Source organism: Neolamprologus multifasciatus, chromosome 19, assembly GCF_963576455.1.
Source record: "Neolamprologus multifasciatus chromosome 19, fNeoMul1.2, whole genome shotgun sequence".
Lineage (NCBI taxonomy): Eukaryota > Metazoa > Chordata > Actinopteri > Cichliformes > Cichlidae > Neolamprologus > Neolamprologus multifasciatus.
The window spans coordinates 1,327,877-1,348,916 of NC_140457.1; the positions used below are offsets into that span (position 1 = coordinate 1,327,877).

General features: G+C 41.6%; 3 protein-coding genes and 1 pseudogene across 4 annotated transcripts in view; 3 read left to right on the plus strand and 1 right to left on the minus strand.

Annotated features, from left to right (window-relative positions):
* The window catches only part of LOC146495633 (uncharacterized), a 183,512-nt gene that overhangs the window by 109,773 nt on the left and 52,699 nt on the right, over window positions 1–21,040 (plus strand). The gene's annotated exons all lie outside the window — the stretch shown is intronic.
* LOC146495635 (interferon-induced very large GTPase 1-like) overlaps window positions 1–21,040 on the plus strand; it is a 123,985-nt pseudogene that overhangs the window by 50,246 nt on the left and 52,699 nt on the right. The gene's annotated exons all lie outside the window — the stretch shown is intronic.
* The window catches only part of LOC146495637 (interferon-inducible GTPase 5-like), a 120,946-nt gene that overhangs the window by 31,698 nt on the left and 68,208 nt on the right, over window positions 1–21,040 (plus strand). The window lies entirely within an intron of this gene.
* The window catches only part of LOC146495640 (interferon-inducible GTPase 5-like), a 9,267-nt gene continuing 4,724 nt past the window's right edge, over window positions 16,498–21,040 (minus strand). Inside the window, exon 2 of the mRNA XM_085142705.1 lies at window positions 16,498–17,353. Within this exon, the coding sequence (XP_084998831.1) occupies window positions 16,710–17,353 (644 nt within the window). The 3' untranslated portion in view covers window positions 16,498–16,709. The remainder of the gene's footprint in view (window positions 17,354–21,040) is intronic.

Below are 21,040 nucleotides of genomic sequence, written 5' to 3' on the forward strand. Positions count from 1 at the left end.
TAACGTATTCTGAATACTTTGGATTACTTAATATATTATCATGCTGTTTACAACTACATGAATGTACTATTGCTGTGATTTATTACTGTTACTGAAGGTCAGCGGCTCCGAACCGTAGTAAAGGGACCTCTGGCTAATACGGTGGGTTCTGTGTCGGGCTTGTAGCCGATGTTAAGGGTTCAAATATTGAGGAGGGATACAGGATGGATTCAAAATCACAACACTGGTCCAGGAGAGTCGGTCAAACGATGATTTTAATGAACACACGCGTGGAGAGATGAACACTGTTACACAATCAGCATCAATCTCTGTCTAACAATACACAAGCAGTTGTTTTTATACCATCCGGGAAATTTATAACGCCCCTTCATGCGTTAAGCAGATACAATATCTGCATACGTCAAATCAAAACCACAATGACTTTTAACACAGTTTGAAAAAGCAACATCGCCTCGTCTCCATGCCAGGTGTCTTCCTGTCGCTGCCGGACGCTCGCCTATCGTCTGGAACATCAGGCACACATTCTGCAACAAACTGTTCTTTTGCAGGCACAATTTTGCAGTTGCAAGCTTTTACAAAATATTATTTGAACCTTCACCTACCCCTGAGTCTAACTGCTGTGTAAGTGTGTGTATGTGTGGCTTGACCTCACACGAACTTTGTCTTATGAGAAGAGAGGCCAATTCTCATGTGCATAATAACCTAACTGAAACTATATCTGTAATATGTTGAATAAATGTTTTAATCAAGAACCTCTACTAAAAGCTTAATCAAAAGATATAAATGAATAAAAAACAAGAAAATGAATAACCTGGTTATTCAAATAGCATCCTCCCAACAGCTCCTCAAAGTAACTTACACTTAGACTCTGCTTTAGCTTCACTTTCACAAGCACGCTCTGCAAAAGCCTGCGCTTCTTGTCTACTTTGGCACAGAGCGTACTCAGAGTTAGGCTTTTCTTTTATAATGCAATATAATCTGCATATAAACATTTAAGATTATGAAAAGCATTCAAAAGCATTTAAGATTATAGATTTAACTCAACAGTTTAAAGTGGTTATAACTGCACCTGTAATAAAGGCTAATTGGGTGCCAATATGTTTAAACATCTGAATACAATATCAATGTTGTAGATTATGTTATTAATGCAATAGTAATGATGATGACCATGAACAATAGCAGTAAAATATTTCTCTGATCTCCACACCGAAAAATAGCTTTACTTTGTTGTCTGGGTCAACTTTGCTAGCAGAGACAGAGAGAGGCGTTGAAAGGCTGCTCCAACGGAACTTATTGTTTTTGGAGGAAAACACGAACACGGTGTACAGTCGAGTCTTAATAGCTTACTTACAACTGGGCTCGTCAGGCTCTCTTCTTGGCTGCAGTGGTTATTATTATATTTACATGCTTCCAGCTCCCGTTTCTGCTCGATGACAGCTCGTACTTTTCCTTTTTCTCCCTCCCTCGCTCACAGACACATAACGGGTATGGCAGTCCATTCTCCCTGCAGCACGGACTACACTGCCCATGATGCTACATTCTTTAGAGCTATACCTGTAGCATTCTGCCTGTTAGCTTAGCACAACAACAACAAAAAGGCCTCTCTCACCCAGGAAACACGCAGAGAGAGAGCGTCACCCTGTAACCATGGCAACCATAACTCTGCCGCCTGGAACAACAGAACGTAGCTGTCAAACAAAACCCAAACAGTCCTGACCCGCCACAATATGAAACAGGGAAGTACCGCCGTGTAATCCATTTATTTCAACAAAGTAACTGTATTCTAAATACCACCTTTTTAAACGGTAACTGTAACGGAATACAGTTACTCATATTTTGTATTTTAAATACGTAACGGCGGTACACGTATTCCGTTACTCCCCAACACTGTTTATCGCCCACTTTGCGCCAGAAAGAGGAAACCGCCGGATGTCGTGCTAAACAACAGCAGCAGGTTTAAGCTTGATCAGCTGTTGTTAGAATTTATTTAATATTAATTTCTAGTATCAGCTGATGTTTGCTGGAGCCACAGCTGTAAAAAGTGCTGGTCATGATATCGGTTTGGATATGTGGTGAGAGGGAAACATCAAGATGAAACCTTACTCAGCGGTCTCCAACCTTTTTTGCGCCACGCACCGGTTTATGCCCGACAATATTTTCACGGACCGGCCTTTAAGGTGTCGCAGATAAATACAACAAAATAAAACTAGTACTGGTACCGAAAAAAAGAAGATTTATTCATAACACACGTGAAAAGACCCAGGAAAACAGAGTTAACGATAAAAACAATAACAAAATAACTCTGAAAACTATACATTTCACACCTGAGCCTCAACTCTCGCGGCCCGATACCAAACAACTCACGGACCGGTACCGGTCCGAGGCCCGGGGGTTGGGGACCGCTGTCCTTACTGAATCATCAGAGCTGAACAGGTGATGGAGAATCAGGTTTACCTTTTATTTTGTCTGCATTTTCCCTCTATTCTCAGTCACATTCTCCATTATTGTCAGTAGTGGTTCTGCATGGGTGTTCTAGTTTATGTTATTTTATGTTTTGTGAGTATTTAGTTGGATCTTTTTCCAGCTGTGTTTTTTTTTGGTTCCGTTCTGTGTTGCCGAGTCCTTCATTTTTGGCCCCACAACTCTGCCCACAGACCTACACCTTGTGAAATCAGTATTTTGAATTAGGCTATCTTATACCCATAGTCAAGGTAGATGAATTATGTTAAACAGCTGTAGAACATAAATATATTCCTTAGTCTAGGATGTGTGCAAAATAGGTAACTTAGTTTCCTTATACTTTTAGGTTAAAGAATATGACCCCCTTTGCAGTATATTCTTATAGTATGATTAGACCAAATGTCTCAGTATATTTTGTTAGTAGGATAGACAAAAGTTCAAGTATATCTCTGGGGATTAAAAGAATGTGACCATGCTTTGGGTTCTGTTAGACAGGTGGGCGCCACCATTTATCTGCTGTGAATGTTTTACACTGTTTTCTTGTCATGTCAGACTGCTTAAATCATTCTCTGAGAAGGTTGCGTGTGAAGGACCTTGGTCCAGTGATAGCAAAAGCAGACAACATTCTGTGCCCCCACCCTTGTAGGAGGTAGAAAGACAGGGAGCCCGAGGTCATAACTTAGGCGCCACGACAGATAAGAGAGTGTGAATGTTTAGGTTTACGACCAGGTGGGGGCCAGTGGAAAAGTATAAGAAGCTGTGTAATACATCGCCATTTTGAGACTTGCTGTGACCCTCTTCATGCATCTCTCCCCATCCGGATGGTTGTTATGCTCATTGTGTGAAAAGTGTATGGAAATAAAGGATTGTTGATTGAGCATTTATTCACCGAGTAAGTGTCCTTCCTTCAGCCCAAAGAGTCAAAGAACTGGGAGAATTCAACAACTTGGTGCCGGTGACCCGGATCTTTTGGTGTGCTGAGGAGGGGCAGATTTGGCCTGTGGTGAGATCGTGCGACAAAGCGAACAGAGGACGGTCCAAACATAAAAAGGTAAGCACAGCCTGTTGTATTATGAATACCAAATGTGCATATTGGGCTTTCCAAATTAATCTGTTCGCTGAGTTACACGTATTTTCACATTAAATTGTCGGTGTCTGGTTTTCGGCGCAAGATACTAACAACATAAGTTGAGGCTGAATTCAAGTGTTAAAGGAATTTTCTAGCAAGATACTAATCATATTCTACGTTGAGACTAGAGTGCAGCCCACTTTTACCCTACATAATTAATTTTGTCTATGACTGGCTTCTGTTGCAAGAAATGTGGAAAAACTTTCAAAAGGCGGCCAAAGTGTAGTATCTGAAATAGAGGTGAAATAGAGTCTAGCTTATGGTGCGCTTGCATTTTCAAAGGTGAGCTCAGAGGTTTCTGTGTGTGTTTCTGCTGGTGAGACGCGCTTGCTGTGTTTCTGTGTGTGAAATATAAACACGGTAACAGTGACGGTTAATGTGTGAATGGGAGGACATTAGAGCAAAGACACATTTTAGGATCAAAGGTTGATGCCTAGTGGACCTGTGGAAATTGGTTTTGTTCATGGTGTTGGCAACCCTCCTGCCTGTGGACGCGCAGTCAGGTCCAGCGGCGTCTGGTTAGCTGAGGTGGTGACTTGGGAACTGAGGACTCTCGCATAGCCACAGAATAATATTGAAAACGGTTTGGTAATCACGGGTTTACGTTTTATTCTGGATGAGAACATAGAACAAGACACATTTTGCGAACAAAGGTTGAGTTCTAAGAATAGTCAGAGAAATAAGGTCAAATAAGGTTAAAAGGTTGAAAAAGGTTGTATTCCTCGTTTCAGTGGTTGAAATTGCTGTTTGCCTGTCCCCTGACGAGTGTTAAATTAAATAAAGAGGGTATTTGGAGCCACATAGAGATAGACGGGCTGAATTGGGTGTATTACTCTGTGGTGTAAAAAAAAAAAAAGAGGAAGAGAGTTGGAGGTGTGTAGTTTGTGTGAAAGCGCCGTTAGAGTCGGCGTCTCGTCTGAAGTACGGGAGTTAATTAAAGTAACAGAATAATTTGTGTCTAAAAGTGTTTGTGTTGTGCAGAAATTGTGGCAGGAGGCCGTGTCGGGAATTGTTGCAAATTGTGAAGTCAATTGGGGGGTTTAATTTGGTTTTATTTTCATGGGGAAGAGAAACTGCGGTATCCAGTCCGTGGCGCAGTTTGAATAAATCGTGAGGCAAATGTGGCGCGATCTGAAGATCGTGAGCCTAATTGTCCTAGTTAGGTTGAGGTGTATAAGAGCGGACGGCACCCGCTCTTTGTTTTGATTAGGGCGTTGTCCTGAATCAGCAGAAGTGTCTCGCAGAAAGTTTGTATGGGACTGCAAGAAGTATGAAGTGTGTGTGAGCCAGCCTCGAGGGGCGGGTTCACAGGTGGAACGAACGAGGAGTAAAATGTGCGTGTGTGTGAGAGAGAAAGAAAAGGTGGGGGCGAGTGACCAGCCTGCGAGTGTGTGTGTGAATTCCTTGATGACAAATAGGGAGACAAAGTAGATTAGTTGATTTTCTGTGAAATAATAATAGTCAAGAAATCATAGTGATCAAATAGGAGAAAATGAACTAAAGTAAATAAAGCGAATTAAAAGTGGATTAGCGTTAAAGTAATGATAAATAAATTGATCAAACTAATAGTGACATTTAAAGGTGTGTTGTGGGGTAAAAATGTTGGGTTTTAAGTCTAACATAGAAAAGGGGGTGTGCGGGAGGAGTGGAAAATTTTGAGAAGCAGAGAGAGGAGTTGTTGAGGGCGCTGCAGGGCATGCAACCTGGGAGTGCGCCAGAGAAAGAATTAGAGGTTGCAGCTGTGGCAAAGGGGAGTAAGGAGTTGTGTGATAAAGAAGGAGTGATTGTAAATATAAGACGTCTTTGTAATATAATAGAGAGTTTAGTGTGAAACGAGGCTGTGTGTGACGACAGCGCGCTGCGAGCTATTTTAGACGGTGTGTGAACATGCAAATGAGGTGGCTGCTGTGAAGCCCACAGAGGACTTCCTGTTTAGTGTGTTATTGAGTTTTATAAGTATGATTTGCAAACAATGATAAATGCCTGATTTTGTTGAGTATAATATTATAAATACAGTTTTTGAATGACTACGGTGAATGTTTGATGTTTGGCTGGGTTTTGATATAGGAGAGATGGCTTGGTGGCTGCTGGGGGTAAGTGTCGGTGACCGGAAATCTGCATGCCCATAAAAGGCAACTGCCTGACTGTGTGAACTATGCACCAAGAGAGAGAGTAAAATCTAGGCAGATGAACCAAATGGATGTTTTAAGAAAAATAGTAAATGAATGTTTTAGTCTCTTAATACAGGTGGATTTCTCTCAACCTGGAGACCTGAGTACACCAGCAAAAGGATAGATTAACAAAATTGGGACGACAGACAGGCCAAGCTCTGGCTCAAAATTTTACAGCTTGACCTCTCACTTTGTCCTCACCCTGAAAAGAAGCTTAAAGGACATCTTCTCCTCCAGTTATCGGTTACCATCACTGGAAATTTTCAGGCAAGTTTTTCACTGAATTGTTTTTGGCACCATGTGTCCCTGAATCTCACAAGCAAGCTCTAATTCCTGGCTGAAGACAGGGAATGCTGTTATTTAAGGTGGGAAATCGAAATTTGGGAAACAAAATTAAAAACGCACACAATTAGAGAAATGCCTTGTTGGAGAAAAAGTTAAAATAACCCACCCACAAACGCACATACACGCAATGAAGAAACAGCTTACATTCATGAACACGTGAAGAGTTTCCAGCAAGGTTAAAGCAGCGAAACTTAACATACACCTGATGTTAAATGATAAAGTTTATCCACTACTAACAAATAAACTCTCTGGGTTGCAGGACAACAACTTGACTTCAAAAAGACAGACACTGGTATGATAAACCAGTGATGAAATAATAAATTTAGTGGTGAAAAGAGTCGGATTGTGACATGTTTTCTTCTGATTGATTAATACAAGTGATTATTGAATGAAATAAAATTACTTTTTGAATTATTAAAGAATTTTAACGTGTACCTGTGTTGTCCTGTCAACTTGGTGGGTTGTGACTTGATTATATTGTGAGAAAAAACAAAAAAAGGGGGGGAGAAGGCTGACACAGGGCCTGGCCCCTCTCTGAATAACACAGCCAAAACAACATCATTTTCCTGTTCGTCTGTTTTTGTTTTGTTTTTTCTCTTTATGCTTAATTACAGGCTGCTTTGTTGGCCCGGAAAGCCGAGGCTGACCTGGACTCCTGCTCTCCCCTCTACCATCTTTGATGTGACCCTGACCAAATGCTACAGCAGCTGGACTCACAACAACAGCCTGAGAATGTCAACAGTGCTGCAGGAAAAGATCTCATGCAGCGGAGACGGAGAACGTTAAATCCAAGGCCCGTTTCACTACACGGGGGAGATTTCCAGACAGCTTCAGCTGACAGAGCTGTGACGAGACGCCTATTAAGCCCGGATGAAAAGTGAGGCCGAGCAAAGAATGCTGACCTTAACAACTCTGCATTAAAACTGTGCAGGACAGTGATGGACCAACACGGATGATCGGGCAGAAAAAAGGGCGTGCCAGAGACACGAGGAGTAACTGAGGTCAGGAGGCACCTCAGATTGGACAAAAGCAGCAGAAGAACATAAGCTGAAGGCACAGGTGTCGGGGCTCAGCCAGGAGCTGACCTCTGAGAAGAGCCGAACAGCAGAGCTGCAGAAGGCCGTGGAGCAAAGCAAGGAAAACATCAATAAACTTCAATCTGACGTGTACGGAAAAGACTCTGAGGTTTCTGCCCTCAGTGAGAGCTCAAGGCATCAGAGCAGAAACTGAGCATGGCTCAGGAGGAGCTGGACAAGGAGAAGATGCAGGACACTGGAGAAAAGGACTGCCTTAATTGGGGCCAGAACCAGTATGGACAGAACTTTGGGCAGCAGCACCAAGGGATGCAAACGGACTGGAAAGGGGGAGGCAGGACCCCAGAGCACGCTTCAGGCCCTGGTTTACCCAGAACATCAGAACAGGAAAGTGATGAACACAAACACACACACAAACACACACATCTACATACACTGACTCAGAATTAAGAGAAACATCCATATGAACACATATGCACTTGCTGATTGACTGAGAAATGACACACACACACACACACACACACACACACAAATCGAAATGCTGATTCAATTCACTGAGAAGTGATCCACACACACACACACACACAGACACATATGTGCAATGAAGAGTGATACACACACGCTGATGCAATGAAGAATGCTTTACTAACAAATGCTATGCTGATACGCAAAATGCTGCACACAAACGTCCAAATACAGAATTTGTTACAACAACAAGAAGCCATTGATTGTTAATTGGTTAAATGCATTTCATGTCACCCAGAGGGCATTTGTGTAGATTTAGGGGACAGGGTCTAAAGCAGTTTGGTTATGAAAACAATGTCTGTGAGTGATGTCTGTTTATGGCTCAAGGCCTCGACTGAATTGTTTACTGTGCTTCACACAGCCTGATAAGGAGCAGTGGTACAGAGTGAAAATGATGAATTAACGGTGTGAGCCTTATTTCGGAGCACCACATTTTAGTGATTGAGATTTAATTGAAGGAGGAACATACTGAGAAAATAAATTAAAAAAAGAGAAAAGGGGGCCAGCCCTTGGATTTACGTAAGTATCCCACGTGTATTTAACATAATTGCCTGAGGCTTTAAAGATCTGTACAAAATTCAACAGGAAATCATAGCTTCCCTGTATTTCCTACACAGTCTGGTTAGTTTGTAGTGGTTTCTCTCTGGGTATTCTGGTTTCCTGCCACAGTGAAAAGTCATGCAGCTGTTAGAGCTAGGTTAATTGATGATTCTAAATTATCTGTGAATGTAAGTGTAAATGGTTGTTTGTTTCTAGGTGATAGACTGGAGACCTGTTCGGGGTGCACCCTGCCTCGTAACCTATCACTTTCTGGTGAAGTTTTGGTTGATTTTGGGTTTTGCTTAACACGAAGTTGATTTTATCAGTGAGGTTTGGATTGTTTTCTTTCTCTAAGAGAGAGAAAGATGGTTTTATGCTTGGACATGGTTCTAACGGGCCCCAGTATTTGTTATTATATGAGTATTTTATTGGTCACGTTTGTTTTTGCTTTTGTTACAGTGCACTGAAATAAGAACATCTGAGAGGAGTGATCCACCGGTGGTGATATTTTGGTATTTTGTGAGTTCCTGATTTAACAAATCAGCTCTTTAATCCAGGCCTGAGAGATTGAACTTTAAAGCGCTATAAAATATTCTTACTGAAAACAGTCGCAAAGTATTTTTCTCCACATTAAGTTGGGCTCAGGAGAAAGCCACTTATTGGGGACAATTAGAAAATGAGAGTCCCTGACTAAAAGGATTTAGGGGGGTAATCCGAGCTAAAGTTCTTGTTTTTCTTTTTGAAATGACGTCATTTTGCTGAGGGTAGAAATCAAATGCGGCGATGGTTTCCACTATCAGCAAAGAAAGAAAGAATGGATGAATGAATGAATGAATGGAAATAAAAACAAACTGACTGACTGGTAAAAGCTGACAAGACTTGACTACGACTCAAAGTTAACCTCCACCTAGACAGGACAAAAGGGTGGATGAATTTATCTGTGCACAGACAAACATGAATTGGGTTGATGCTCTCCCTATAGCACTCATGAGTGTGAGGTGCTCAGTTAATCAGAGCACCGGGGTTTACCCCATGTGAACTGCTGACAGGGAGACAATTTCCAGGCCCTGCAGCCGGTGTAAGATAGTTAAGAGAGGAAACAAATGGGTCTGAACATGTGAAACAGTTTAAAGCATTAAAATGGCTGTGAGGAACTACCATGTGAAATTAAAGCTTTGGGAAAAGTATATCTCTGGGGATTAAAAGAATGTGACCATCCTTTGGGTTCTGTTAGACAGGTGGGCGCCACCATTTATCTGCTGTGAATGTTTTACACTGTTTTCTTGTCATGTCAGACTGCTTAAATCATTCTCTGAGAAGGTTGCGTGTGAAGGACCTTGGTCCAGTGATAGCAAAAGCAGACAACATTCTGTGCCCCCACCCTTGTAGGAGGTAGAAAGACAGGGAGCCCGAGGTCATAACTTAGGCGCCACGACAGATAAGAGAGTGTGAATGTTTAGGTTTACGACCAGGTGGGGGCCAGGAGAAAGTATAAGAAGCTGTGTAACACATCGCCATTTTGAGACTTGCTGTGACCCTCTTCATGCATCTCTCCCCATCCGGATGGTTTTTATGCTCATTGTGTGAAAAGTGTATGGAAATAAAGGATTGTTGATTGAGCATTTATTCACCGAGTAAGTGTCCTTCCTTCAGCCCAAAGATTCAAAGAACTGGGAGAATTCAACAACCTGCAGATATGACAGTCGGTGCTCTGTGAAAGTATTATGTTGCTGGCTTTCTCGGTGCAGTCGTTATAAACTTTACATTATGTGGCTAATTCAGGTCGTTCTGTCCTTCAGGCAGTTTTCTCAGTCATTCCCATGGACACAAATTTTTTTAAAAATTGCAATTTTTGCAACAATAGATTTCAATAGACCTCTAATGTATGATGCGATATCTGGCTTTTGGACATGTAACACTGAACAATCCCAAAAGTTTGTAGCTTTCTTCAGTAATCCACAACTTGCTGAAAACAGCCCAGTGTTAGTAAGATGATATGTAGCAGGTAACCAATACTGAGCAGATCTCTCTTTTGCTTTTAATTCAACAGGAACATTTATCATTTTTTCTGGTTACCTGGCATGGAGACTGAAAAGTGTCAGGCACAACTCTGCTGAAGAGATGGAGAAATCAAAGTCAGCTTTTCAAGACGGCCTCAAGACTCTTCGCAACTTGTGTTGAATCTGTCTTAGAGTACAGAACTGGATGAGCTGCTCGTTTCTGTGCTATGAGGGTGGTAAGTGTAACTTGAAGATGGTATATTTCATATACCTTTACAAGGGCTAATGTTTTAAGATGATGAGGGGACCAAACATGTAGCAGATGTATCTATCTCAGACACAGGGTTGGTGTGGCAGCACAGACACAGCATTCTTTCTTTTAAAACTAAATTCACACTTCACATTTGGGGGTGGGGGGATAATTGTGTGCCAGATGTGAAGCATTGTAATATTTTGACTTAAATTCAGGCAGCAATGCTGCCACTCACTATCAGACTCCCAATTTTGTTTAATGTGATTAACTTGGTTTCTTTCTTTCCCTCAGGTGGGACGTGGCATGGAGATTTTTTCTCAAGGCACCAGCCCCAATCAGCCCTTCCTCCTGTGTGTTCATCATCCAGAATTTCTAGTGTCCTAGATCAAAAGGTCCCTGTGTGACACAGACTGAAGTTGTAGCTTTTGATGAGCTTTTTAAGGCCTGTTTTGTATTTGCTGTGTCCTATGATGAGGCATTGCACAACTTCTACACCAAGGGTGGGCAACTCCAGGCCTCGTGGGCCTTTGTCCTGCAGGTTTGAGATCTCACCCTGGGTCAACACACCTGAATCAAATGATTAGTTCATTACCAGGCCTCTGGGGAACTTCAAGACATGTTAAGGAGGTAATTTAGCCATTAAAATCAGATGTCTTGGATCAAGGACACATCTAAAACCTGCAGGACACCGGCCCTTAAGGCCTGGAGTTGCCCACCCCTGTTCTACACATTCATCTAGATCACAGTGTATGACATTGATGTTGGCAGCGTAAGGGGGAAGGAAGGTTTTTGTGTTTAACCTGTGGAGAGCTTGAATGTTCATTTGTCTTTTGCATGTACTCTGGTTACAACCTTCAGGAGTTCCTGAAGGCAGTATTTAGTTCAGGGGTCCCCAATCCCAGTCCACGAGTCCACCTGAATCACATGATTAGTTCATTACCAGGCCTCTGCAAAACTCCAAGACATGAGAAGGTAATTTATCCATTTCAATCAGCTGTGATGGATCAAGGACACATCTAAAACCTGCAGGGACACCCGCCCTCGTGGACTGGGATTGGGGACCCCTAATTTAGCTGATTCATTGGAGGAACTGGTTAATGACATCCATGCACACAAAACTGTAAGAGGCATTGGTTGTAAATATGTTCTGTTTTAAATGGAGTAGTAGAGATGTCAGATATTAATAGGAGTTAATTGTGATTTGGCGGTATTGACGATTTGAATGAAACTAGCGTTGGTGTTAGGGAAAGTTAACATTATTCAGTTTTAAATTTTGAAACACCAGGGTTAGTGTAAAATACTACCAACTATTCACTGCTAATTTTTTAACACTTAACACCAGTGTAGAATATTGTTGACACTTCTTGGTGTTGGTCAGTCTTAATCTTTAACTCGATACAGTGTTAAACTAACACTAGGTTATTGTTATAAATAAAAAGGTAAATTGTAAATGGCCTGTATTTGTATAGCGCTTTACTAGTCCCTGAGGACCCCAAAGCGCTTTACATATCCAGTCATCCACCCATTCACACACTGGTGATGGCAGCTACATTGTAGCCACAGCCACCCTGGGGCGCACTGACAGAGGCGAGGCTGCCGGACACTGGCGCCACCGGGCCCTCTGACCACCACCAGTAGACAACGGGAGAAGTGTCTTTATCCTGTCTTCCTTCTCTCACCCCAACCGGTCGCAGCAGATGGCCCCGCCCCTCCCTGAGCCTGGTTCTGCTGGAGGTTTCTTCCTGTTAAAAGGGAGTTTTTCCTTCCCACTGTCGCCAAAGTGCTGCTCATAGGGGGTCATATGATTGTTGGGTTTTTCTCTGTATCTATGAAGCACCTTGAGGCAACTTTTGTTGTGATTTGGCGCTATATAAATAAAATTGAATTGAATTGAATTGAATTGAACACCCCTTTTTAGTAGAACGTTTGGCTTTTAACCACCTTTCAGCAAAAATGTCTGCTTCTTCGCTTGTTTTCAGCAACATTTTCAGTTTCTTCACGCCATACAATTTTTGCAACTGTTCATCTTTTTCAGCTATTTTCAGCAGACAGCTTCAGCGTTACAACATCCACACAGCATTTCCGCAGGGAATGCAACTTTTTCTACTTCTTTATTAAGTGTGCCTATGCCAAGAGGCACACTTATTACTACAGATTTCTTCTTCTTATTATTATTATTATTGTGTGGATGCTTTAAGGCAAATTTGCGCAGGATAGTAAATCTAGTAGGAGGGACTGCACCAGGGGAAAAAAGGCTCAGTAATTCTAGTGTTAATATTACTTTCTAGTATCAGCTGATGTTTGTTGGAGCCACAGCTGTAAAAGCCTAACTGTCATGGTATCAGTTTGGATATTTGGTGAGGGGGTGAATATCTGGTGAAGATGAAACCAGGAGATGTCCTTACTGAATCATCAGAGCTGAACAGGTGATGGAGAAACAGGTTTACCTTTTAGGTGACATGGATGAGTTGAAGTTATGAACTGTTTCTGAGAGACAAATAACACCAAGCTCCTTTTTTGTGTAGCTGACAGCTGGTAACTGTGCAGGGGCGGATCTAGCAAAGCTTTTGCCAGGGGGCCAGGTAGGGCATTAACAGGGAAAGGGGGGCACAAAGATATACCTTTCTTTCTTACTCTCATATAAAATATCTTTACTTACTTAGACTTAGATCCTCCCATGCTTTATGTGGCATATCGGGCGGCAAACAAACGCCACCAGGCTAGATCTTGTGCCCGGGCTTCAGCTTCTTTCAACAATATATTTGATGTCTTTAGGTCTTGATGGAATTACCTTTGCCAGGTGTTGTGGGGACGTCCTCGTGGTCTTTTAACGCCCAGGGGTTGCCAGCGCATCACTGTTTTTGGAATCTGTGCGTCATCTGTGCCACTCCTTCACAGGATCTCCTCGTTGGTGATGTGGTCGGTGTAGTGGATCCCCAGAATCCGGCAAAGACATCGCTCCTGAAAGACGTCGAGCTTGGTGTTGATGCAGGCCGACACCTTCCATGTCTCGCTGGCATAAATGGCGGCTGGGATCACAATTGAATTAAACAAGCGGAGTTTGATCTTGAGGGAGATGGTCGGGGAGGACCAGATCCTGTTCATCCTCCGAAATACTGCAGCTGCCTTTCCAATGCGGCATTTGGCATCCACCTCCGCATCGCCGTCGTGGGAAATCATGCTACCGAGGTAGGCGAATTTCTCCACTTCTTTTAGCTGCTGTGTCTCGATGTAGATCCCTCGTCGTGGGTTCTTGGAGCTGACATGCATGATCTTTGACTTTTCAGAGCTGATCCTTAGGCCAGCTTCTTTTCTTAGATCGGTCGTTCCTTGCTGTAGCTTCAGCTCGTCTTCCTCAAGTAAGGTGATATCGTCAGCGAAATCGAGGTCGCCAAGACGGTCTTGATCAGACCAATGGATGCCAGCTCCTGTACGGGCACCGGCTCGCCACGTGACGTAGTCGAGGGAAATGAGAAAAAGTAGAGGTGACAGGATGCAGCCCTGCCTGACGCAGGTGGTAATTTCGAAGAAGTCGGTGTGGCCATTTCCGGTCTTAACGCAACAGCATGATCGCAAGTACAGGTCCTTGAAGATGGTAATGAAGATGGTAGGGACACCATACAAGCACAGGATCTGCCAAGGAGAATCGTGGTGGATGCTATCAAAGGCCTTCGAACACAGTCGACGAAATAGATGGCGAGCATGCAAAAGTGCATAAATATTTATTTTACGTGTTTGATGTGTGTGGCAGGGTGTGGTCTGCAGTGCCGCTGCAGGGGAGGTGGACCCACCTGAGTGGCATCTGCAATCACGCCTCTCAGGCGTAAAGTCTGTGCTCTCTCAGCTGTTGTGTTGGTGTGTGTCGGGCTGTGAGTTGAAAAGCTACAGCCGGCTGTGTGGGTACAGCAACCATGTGTGAAAAGTGGTCAATAAAGTAATGCTACAAAGCATGTTCATGCAAACATTGTTGGGTCTGCCGTGGTACAATGGAACTTCTGCTCATGAACCTCTGTGTACACAGCATCTGTACGAAGTCACCTCATCTTTACGCAAAACTGTAAGCTGTCATCTGTGAGGTGCGAGCAGTGTTTGTTTTTACCGTAGTTCATGGTGGAGAATGGCTGCTCTGCTGAGTTTTGCTTCCTGTAGCCGTATGAATGGCAAACTACACTCATTACCAGTGGCATAGGTATGCTTAAAATTTCTTCTGAAATTTTCGCTTTCTAGTTATTATTATTTTTCTTCTGCCTGAAATTATGAACCGTTTCACACCCCGCAGCTTTGAGACAACCCTGACGTATGTTACACAGTTTCGTGCGGCTCAATTGGGAATAGTGTGCTATGACTGTTGGATTCGTCGCACAGTTTTCCCAAAATTCCCCAAAAAAGACCCCATTTTCCCCCATTCATTTTGGTGGGAAAGGGCCCGAAAAAAGGCCTCAACCCAGGCCACTTTGAAGGCCTACAGTTCAGCCATACTTTGTTGCAGAAACATCATTTAAACTTTAAATGGGTCACAAGACTTTAGACTTTTATTGACCAAATCCATGTTGCGATATCTTTTACGGTTGTTTCACAAGAGCAGTTTAAGTTTTATGAAAATGGAGATTTTTCACGGAATGTTAGCGCCACTGTCAACTGCCATAAAAACAGTGCGGAGAATGATTTGAAAAATTTGTCTTTCTTTTTCTTTCCCGCCCAAAACGTTTTCCCTACATTTATAATTTATACATCAAAACTTAGCTATCGTTGTCTTCTTTTATCCAGTGTCTTTCTCATTGATATCAGATTTACAGTTTTCTCACAAATGCCATCAAAGAGGAGCCTCCTCCCTCTCTGTCCCCCTTAGATGACCATTCTAAAACTGCTCCCAAATTTCACCTCAAATTTATAATTGTAGGGTGTCTTTACACTGTCGCCACATCAATATAATACACTCTACAGGTATGAAATTTTACTATGTTGTAGTCTGGAAGTTCCTGCCACTCACGGTGAAAGAGTGGCAGAAACGCTCGTTCGCCTTCTCTGGGGAAGCATTTGTTTCAGAGCTCAATTCCTGTTTGCCATTCTCTGTGTCGGACCCCAACTGCAGTGTGTGTGCATGTGCACACGCGCCACCGCCTCCCATCACTCACATGAGTTACTATAGCAACTGACCCTAACAGATGACTCTGTGTTTAAAACTCAACATCATTTTTCCTCCAACCACATAGATCCTGATTTCTTTGGACAACTGACCCGGCAGTAGCATAAGCACACTTAAAATTTCTTCAGAAATTTTTGCTATCTAGTTCTCTCTGCTCTATTTTCTTATTCATAAACCCTGCTGTCATGATGACCTCCTGCTGTTGTATCCACACCTGCATCCTGCTCTGTCACTCAAAGACACAAGGACAGCCTCACCTCCTGCATGCATGTGTTCTATCAAATGCTTTTATTCCCCACAGATGACAAAAATCCACAGGTTTTAGACTGATATAGAATTTTATTATGTACATGCACAGATCAAACGAACATGTTACAATGAGTCATTTGATCTTTCTAACAAATGTAGATGTTTTTGTGAAACATTTGTGTTACATTTTACCAACATTAGGTGAGAAAATGATGGATGTTTATTTATATGTTATTATAAATAATAATGCCAACATTTTTCATCAGTAATATTTTATTAATAGCTGGATGCTGAAAAACAATAGACATAATACACGCATAAACAATAAAATACAATATATTAAAATACAAATAATATTCACAGATGTGAACTGTATTATTTGTGTCACTGCAACACTGGAAGGCAGTGAACACTCATCACAATCTACAGTCAACAGGACACAAACATCACAAAGCAGTTTCTGTTCTACATAGAGATTATCACATTACATTATAGACTCTTCAATGATTAGTACTTATTAACAAGAAATCAACAACAATCAAAAACAGTTTTTTATCGCAATGCAGAAAAAGGTTCAGATACAGATGTTTTAACAGGAAACATTCTATTAGATTTCTATAAAACCTGATTTGTATAAAATGGTGGTGTTTATTAAACTAAAATTAGTTAAAACATACCAGAAATGATTAAACAGCTCTTCCAAATTGTGCACAATTTATATTTGATGATAAATCACGATGTGATGGAGAGAAAGTTACTGTTGTTTCAGCTCTGATCAGAGGAAATGAGAGTTGCTGAAGCCTCTGATACACTGATCAGCTGTACAAGGATACCCTTTAAAATTTGGAGCAGCAACATTAGGAATGTTGTGTGGTATTTATCTTTAAAGCCATTTTAAACACCTCCTCTGCATCATTAGCAAGTATGTTTATGAAATGTTGCAGAATTGTGTAGGTTGTGGTGAAAGAGAGGCCCATTGCTACTGGAATTCCAATAATTGGAATTAATCTGGTCGCTTCTTCTGCTCCCATTAATCCAATAATTCCTGAAAGTTGCGCAATCACTTTCAAGAGAAGCACAGGACTAAGGTCTACTGCAGCCACTGATGAAATAATTACAGAAATGAAATCCTTAAATGGCACACCTGTTCTGGTAGAAAGTTTCTGCAGAGATTGGATATCAAGCCCAAATGCTTGCACATAATCACTGACAACATCACAAATCAAATTAAGATCAACAACAGCAGAAAGTCCAGGAACTGGAACAGCTGCTCCAGCTGCAGACAGAAAAGCGTAGTATTTTATTTTTGACACAAAAGCTTCTTTCTTCTTGCTGATGATCTCCTTGCTGATGTTGGGGATGGCAAAAAGCAGAGCATTTCTCTTGTGGTCAGGAAGTTCTTTCTCTATGGTCTCATGTAAGCGAGAGAAGTCATACAGTTGAAACGCACGACTGGACACCAGGAAGACTTGTGCAGACTTGATGTGTAATTTCCCAAGTTCTGTTTCACAGAAAAAAACATTTCAATTTAATTTTTTTAATTCAATTTTATTTATATTGCACCAAATCACAACAACAGTCAACTGAAGGTGCTTTATATTGTAAGGAGGACCCTACAATAATACATACAAACAAAAATTGAACAATCTAATGACCCTCCATGAGCAAGCAGTTTAGCGACAGTGGGAAATAGCAACTCCCTTTTAACAGGAAGAAAGTTTGGATTCAGGAGACAGACACTATCTCTACTTTTAAGACTAGGCTTCAAACTGGAAGCTGGTTCCACAGATGAGGGGCCTGAAAACTGAAGGCTCTCCCTCCCATTCTACTTTTAAATACTCTAGGAACAACAAGTAGGCCTGCAGAGCGAGAGCGAAGTGCTCTAATAGGGTGATATGGTACTACAAGGTCATTAAGATAAGATGGGGCCTGATTATTTAAGACCTTGTATGTGAGCAGCAGGATTTTGAATTCTGGATTTAACAGGAAGCCAAAACAGGAGAAATCTGCTCTCTCTTTCTAGTCCCTGTCAGGACTCTTGCTGCAGCATTTTGGATTAACTGAAGGCTTTTCAGTGAGTTTTTTGGACATCCTGATAATAATGAATTACAGTCGTCCAGCCTGGAAGTAATAAATGCATGAACTAGTTTTTCAGCGTCACTGAGACAGGATATTTCTAATTTTAGAGATGTTGCGCAAATGGAAGAACGCAGTCTTACATATTTGTTTAATATGTGCGTTGAAGGACATATCCTGGTCAAAAATGACTCCAAGGTTCCTCACAGTGTTACTGGAGGCCAAGGTAATGCCATCCAGAGTAAGAATCTGGTTAGATTCCATATTTCTTTTCTTTTCTTTTTTCTTTTTTGTATGGTTCAGTCCTTTTCTGGTAATTTTAAATGTTTCTTATTGATCAAAGTCCATTTACATAATCACAGAATGTTCTCTGCGCTTTGTTTTTATCATCATAAACCAACTTCTGTACTAAAACGTCCATGTATTTGTACTGAAGTAAACAGATCACACAAGCCAAAGAAACATCACTTAAACAATTCCACATTGTATAAGATGTTGACAGTACTCTCTTCCTATCACTAACTTTTTTGTGAGCCTAATCAATCGCAAACACAAACAGTCCAGACACCATATTTCTAAGCTTTTCAGCGCCGAGTACAATGACCTCAGTTTTATCTGAGTTAAGAAGCAGAAAGTTAGTGGCCATCCAGGTCTTTATGTCTTTAAGACATTCCTGCAGTTTAACTAATTGGTGTGTGTTATCTGGCTTCATGGACAGATAGAGCTGGGTGTCATCTGCATAGCAGTGTAAATGTATGCTATGTCTTCTAATGATGCTGCCTAGGGGAAGCATGTATAATGTAAACAGAATTGGTCCTAGCACTGAACCCTGTGGAACTCCATAATTAACCTCAGTGTGTGAAGAGGACTCTCCATTTACATGCACAAATTGGAGTCTATTAGATAGATATGATACAAACCACTGCAGTGCAATACCTGTAATACCTACAGCATGTTCTAATCGCTCTAATAGGATATTATGGTCGACAGTATCCAATGCTGCACTAAGGTCAAGAAGGACAAGCACAGAGATGAGTCCACTGTCAGAGGCCATAAGAAGATCATTTGTAACCTTCACTAAAGCTGTTTCTGTGCTGTGATGAGCTCTGAAACCTGACTGAAACTCTTCAAATAAACCATTCCTCTGCAGGTGATCTGTTAGCTGTTTGACAACTACTCTTTCAAGGATGTTTGATATAAAGGAAGGTTGGAGATTGGCCTATAATTAGCTAAGACTGCTGGGTCTAGAGATGCTTTTTGAGTAAAGGTTTAACTACAGCCAGCTTGAAGGCCTGTGGTACATAGCCGATTATTAGAGATAGGTTGATCATATATAAGATCGAAGAATTAATCAATGGCAGGACTTCTTTGAGCAGTTTTGTTGGAATGGGGTCTAAAAGACACGTTGATGGTTTGGAGGAAGTAATTATTGAAGTTAACTCAAACTCTTTTCAGAAAACAAAATGTTCTGTTAGAGTTGATTCTTTTAAGATTGCCATTTGTGAAGTTACATGACCATTACTTTTATGTGTGTTGATAATATGTTCTTTCCATATTAGATTTGAACCTTTGCATGCAGGCAGCAGTCTCTTCGCTCTAACTTTCTGTTGCACATTTCGAAACCACAAGTTTCTGTTCTTTTTAAGATTAGCAGGACTGATTATTAGAGATTGATCATATTTAAGACTGAAGCATCAATTAATGGCCCCAATTGCCCCCAGCACAAACACATCCTCCAATCACACACACCCATATTTTGTTTTCAAACTCCACTGCAGTTTATTTCACACCTCAAACTTTCAGTAAACAATTAAACAAATAAAAGTAATCTGCAAGAAATTACAGGTAGCAATAAAATAAACTACTAACTCTTTTATGCTACGTCTAACAGTATTATTGAAAAGACAGCTTTTTCTACGTGTTTGGGCCTTTCGTCCACACATAAACAGCGTTTTGAATCACCGAAAACTAAGATTTTTTAAAACTCCAGGAAATTTGGAGATTTTCAAAAACTCAGTTTTTGTGTTTATGTGTGGACGAGGGATACAGAGTTCCTCACACAATGTCAAAGTTGTGTGCCTTTTTTCACGTCATGCTGTGCACCACATTATTGTTTATGTCAGGGTCCCGGGTCATTTGACCCAGTGTTTTGTGTTTCTTGGGGCAAGTTTATTCTGTGAATTATGTTCTTCTGTTTGTATTATATTTTATAGTTCCTGGTTGTTAAGTTTCAGTTCTGGTTCTGTCATAGTATTTCTAGTTCTCAGTTTTTATATTTTGATCTCCTTCTGTTCTCTGTCTCTGTGCTTGTCCTACATCTTTGTGTTCCCCTGTTGCCATCAATCAATCAATCGATCAATCAATCAATCAATCTTTATTCATATAGCACTTTTCATACAGAAATGTAGCACAAAGTGCTTTACATGGTTAAAAGTAGCCCACCCCACCCCGCCCTCCAATTCACTCCCCTCACTGTCATTAACATAAGCGATCATGGATACATGATCCCCGCCACCACCACCATCACACTAACACACACATACACACACACACACACACTTGAAAAGTAAAATTGGGCTGGGGACACATGAGCCAGGTGAGGGAACACTATCACAGGGAGCTGTCCGCACCGGGAGCTGGTCACAGACCGTGGCCCCCAGGCTGGGCACACAGCAGGAGGGAGGCAAAGAAGCCCCCAGCCAGGCTGAGAAGACCCACAGAGCCACAGCAGCCACGGTGGATCACAGCCCCGGTGCAGAGAGCCCACTCCGAGGAAACACAGGAGATATGACCTAATAAGAATATATACAGAATAAAAGGATAAAATATAATAAATATTATGTAGGACATAATTTAATAATATAAATAGAATAACAGGGTAAGATAAAATAAATAAACGTTAAGTAAAAGCCAAATTAAAAAGGTGGTCTTGAGCCTGTTCTTAAAAACATGTACGTTCTCTGCGGCCCTGAGCTCCTCCGGCAGGCTGTTCCACAGACGAGGACCATACCACTGAAAAGCTGCCTCTCCGTGAGCATGTGTCCTGACTTTAGGGACAATCAAAAGGCCAGTACCAGAGGACCTCAGGGTCCGCGAGGGTTCATATGGCAGA